This window comes from Triticum aestivum, chromosome 5A (genome assembly GCF_018294505.1).
Source record: "Triticum aestivum cultivar Chinese Spring chromosome 5A, IWGSC CS RefSeq v2.1, whole genome shotgun sequence".
NCBI classification, from domain to species: Eukaryota; Viridiplantae; Streptophyta; class Magnoliopsida; order Poales; family Poaceae; genus Triticum; species Triticum aestivum.
In genome coordinates, this window is record NC_057806.1 from 424413765 (window position 1) to 424417075 (window position 3311).

The window sequence follows — 3311 nt, forward strand, 5'->3', positions numbered from 1 at the left end:
AACTAGAATCTCCCAAGGTGAACGGATTTTCCTTTTCTGCAGGAAATGGATGGATTAACTACAAAGGCTAAAGGCAGCTGTAGCACACCCGATGAAACCGACGGCGACAGTACCAGAAAACCACGTCTACTAAACCTAATGAACTTGTGGAGCTTAGGGGGTCAATTTAATCGTCCTAGCCTACGTCCGATGATGGTCCATCCCGGACAACTTTTCACCATAAAAACGAACCCGCGGCTGATCTGATCTGGTATATGAAACCGCGGTGTGTCACTTGCATCCACCCATGTTCGTTCCCACAACGTAGGTTTGAGTCAACTCCATGAAACATAAGCAACCTAGACGTCCGTCTCGCCGGTAGAAACCCTGGTTGGAGGGAGGGGTGCGCCACCAACCACCACCATTCCCTTGCCCTGTTTTGCCAGCCATCACATCATCGGCAGTTTTGTCCTACGGCAGAGTGTCTAGGGCTCTAGGCCACCCGCACTCGACACTTATATAAAGGCCCGGCTAGCCGCTCCAGCATAGCATCCACCCAAGCCGAGCTCACCTTTTCCCTCACCCGAGAGCTCCCGGGAGGCGGCAAACTTTCTTGATCCTTCAATATTGTTACATACAAAACCTATCATTTCTTGCCATGGCCGCGAAATCTTGGAACCCGTTCTCGTGCTGCGTCGGCGGCGCCAGAGTAGCTGACAACGACGATCATTGCAAGCGGCGGATCGGGCGGAGGGGGAAAGGCTGCCCAAGGTCGTCGTCGAGGATGTCCTTCAAGAGCTTCAGCTCGTCGGGGACGCTGTCGCCGGAGGACCTGTCCATCACGCTGTCCGGCTCCAACCTGTACGCCTTCACCTACGCCGAGCTCCGCGCCGCGACCGGAAGCTTCTCCCGCGCCAACTACCTCGGCTGTGGTGGCTTCGGCCCAGTTTACAAGGGCGCCGTCGACGACAAGCTCCGCCCCGGGCTGGCCGCGCAGCCCGTCGCCGTCAAGTACCTCGACCTGGACTGCGGCACGCAGGGACACAAGGAGTGGCTGGTGAGTGCCAAACAGAGTGAAATGCACGCGCACGATCGCTGAACAGCTAGCTTATTATGTGGGTTGTTCTTTGTAGGCAGAGGTTTTCTTTCTTGGGCAACTGAGGCACAAGAACCTGGTGAAACTGATCGGCTACTGCTACGAGGACGAGCACCGGATGCTAGTCTACGAGTTCATGAGCGGCGAGAGCCTGGAGAAGCACCTCTTCAAGAGTGAGTTCTTCACTGTTTTCTGCCATCTGGTTCATCAGCGATGAGCTGTTCTTTGTCCCCTGAAGTTTCTTTTCTGTAAGTCAAGAGGATAGCTGAGCTACACTCTGCCTTCCAAAAGAACAACACTTGCTCTTTTTAATACAGAGGAACTGTAGATATTTGGATATTTGGGTTAAAGAATTATTTTTCCTACCAACTTCCTAGTGCTTGAAAGTTACAACTCTTGGTCAACGTGGAGGAGACTGACCTGAATCGTTCTATCCCCTTTCAGGCATAAATGGCTCTCTCCCGTGGATGACAAGGATGAAGACCGCTGTCGGCGCGGCCAAGGGCCTTGCCTTTCTCCACGACGCAGACCTGCCCGTGATCTACCGCGACTTCAAGGCCTCCAACATATTGCTCGACTCGGTAAGCCTCCCGTAGCTTTAGACTTTTTGCAAAGAAAAGAAGCGGTTTTGAAAATGTCTCATTCATTTGGGAACTGTAGTGGTGGTTACTAACAAATGTGGTCGAAAAAGCTTCACACCTCTTATACATTGGAACTACTACGAAACTGACTGACAAGCAAAAAATAATTTGATGTCGAATCTAGATTTTGAACCTTTAACTTTTGACCAGTTGAACTATCCAAGATGCCATGAACTTTGTTGTGACCTGACTGATACTTTGAAGATTCTTGGGTGCATGACAAACTTGAGAAATCTTATGCTATGTCCTAGCTTCACCACATAAGTCAAGCTCACAGTAATACCCACGGAGTAGTAATTCACAAACTGTAGTGCAATTGTACTAATATTTTATATATTATATCTAGTTGGAGAAAATTTTCACCTATGTCTTTGTATGTCACTTCATGCTATTTTCCTTGACAAAGTTCCTACGCTTGCTATTTCAGGATTACAACACCAAGTTGTCCGACTTTGGGCTGGCCCAAGATGGGCCCCAGGGCGATGAGACACATGTGACAACACGTGTCCTGGGGACTCATGGTTATGCAGCGCCAGAATACATTATGACGGGCCACTTGACCGTCAAGAGTGATGTATATAGCTTTGGCGTAGTGCTCCTAGAGCTTCTCTCCGGGCTACGGTCAGTGGATCGTTCACGGCGGCTAAGGGAGCAGAACCTGGTGGATTGGGCTAGACCATACCTCAAGCACTCTGACAGATTGTACAAAGTCATGGACCCAGCTCTCGAGTGCCAATACTCATGCAAAGGTGCCGAGGTGGCAGCACTGGTGGCATACAAGTGTCTTAGCCAGAACCCAAAGTCTAGGCCCACCATGAGGGAGGTGGTCAAGGCCCTCGATCCCATCCTCAGCATGCAAGACTTCTTTCCTGTGGGCCCATTTGTGTTCACAGTCATTGTGGAGGAGGACAAGGTCGTGGACATGAAGGTGGAGGTCGAGGAGAAGCACCAACACCATTGCCAGAACCATCAAGACAGGCACCGGCAGAAGTACCCTGACTCAGCAATCCATGCCGGCATTGTGCTCCGCGGCCACGATGGGTTCATTACCGGGTACACTGGTGCGCAGCGGCGGCAACAAAGGTCATCGAGCTACCACCGGGAGGGAGGGGTACAAGACTAAGGTAGGGAAGTGTGTAGGACAATATGGTGTGCACATAGTATAGAGATGTGATACAATGTCACATCAGTTTGTTTCAGATTTGTGGATTGTGTTTCTTTTCTTCTTTTGTATTTTTGGAAAGGTCTCATGTGGCTTACGCCCATCTTTCTTCTTGATAGTGACAACAGGGGTTAGATAAATATAGGGATGCAAAACGGTGTGACAAAAGTCTGTTTTTGATTTTCGCAAGGATTGTACAAGATGTTGTGAATGGCCTAGTTAAAAGGGATGCTCAATGTTTCTTTCATTTACACTCTAGAATTTTGATCCAACAATTGTCCATTGTTTGCAAGTGAGATGAGTATTACTAGAAAAAATTGGCATGCATGCACGCCTCGGTAAAACTTCGCACAGGGAAATTGAAATGCAGATTATCATCTTATGCCGAGAGAGAGATGTCTTACGATTGACCACATTCAAATGCTTTGTGATT

The 3311-nt window shown here is 49.2% G+C and overlaps 1 protein-coding gene across 1 annotated transcript; it reads left to right on the plus strand.

Moving 5' to 3' along the window:
* Positions 1-425: 425 nt before the first annotated feature.
* Positions 426-3087, plus strand: LOC123107056 (serine/threonine-protein kinase RIPK). The gene is made up of 4 exons (XM_044529064.1): positions 426-1036; positions 1113-1248; positions 1520-1656; positions 2144-3087. Exons 1-4 carry the CDS (start codon positions 638-640, stop codon positions 2837-2839), a joined length of 1368 nt encoding a protein of 455 aa, XP_044384999.1. The 5' UTR covers positions 426-637; the 3' UTR covers positions 2840-3087.
* The last annotated feature ends 224 nt before the right edge of the window (positions 3088-3311 follow it).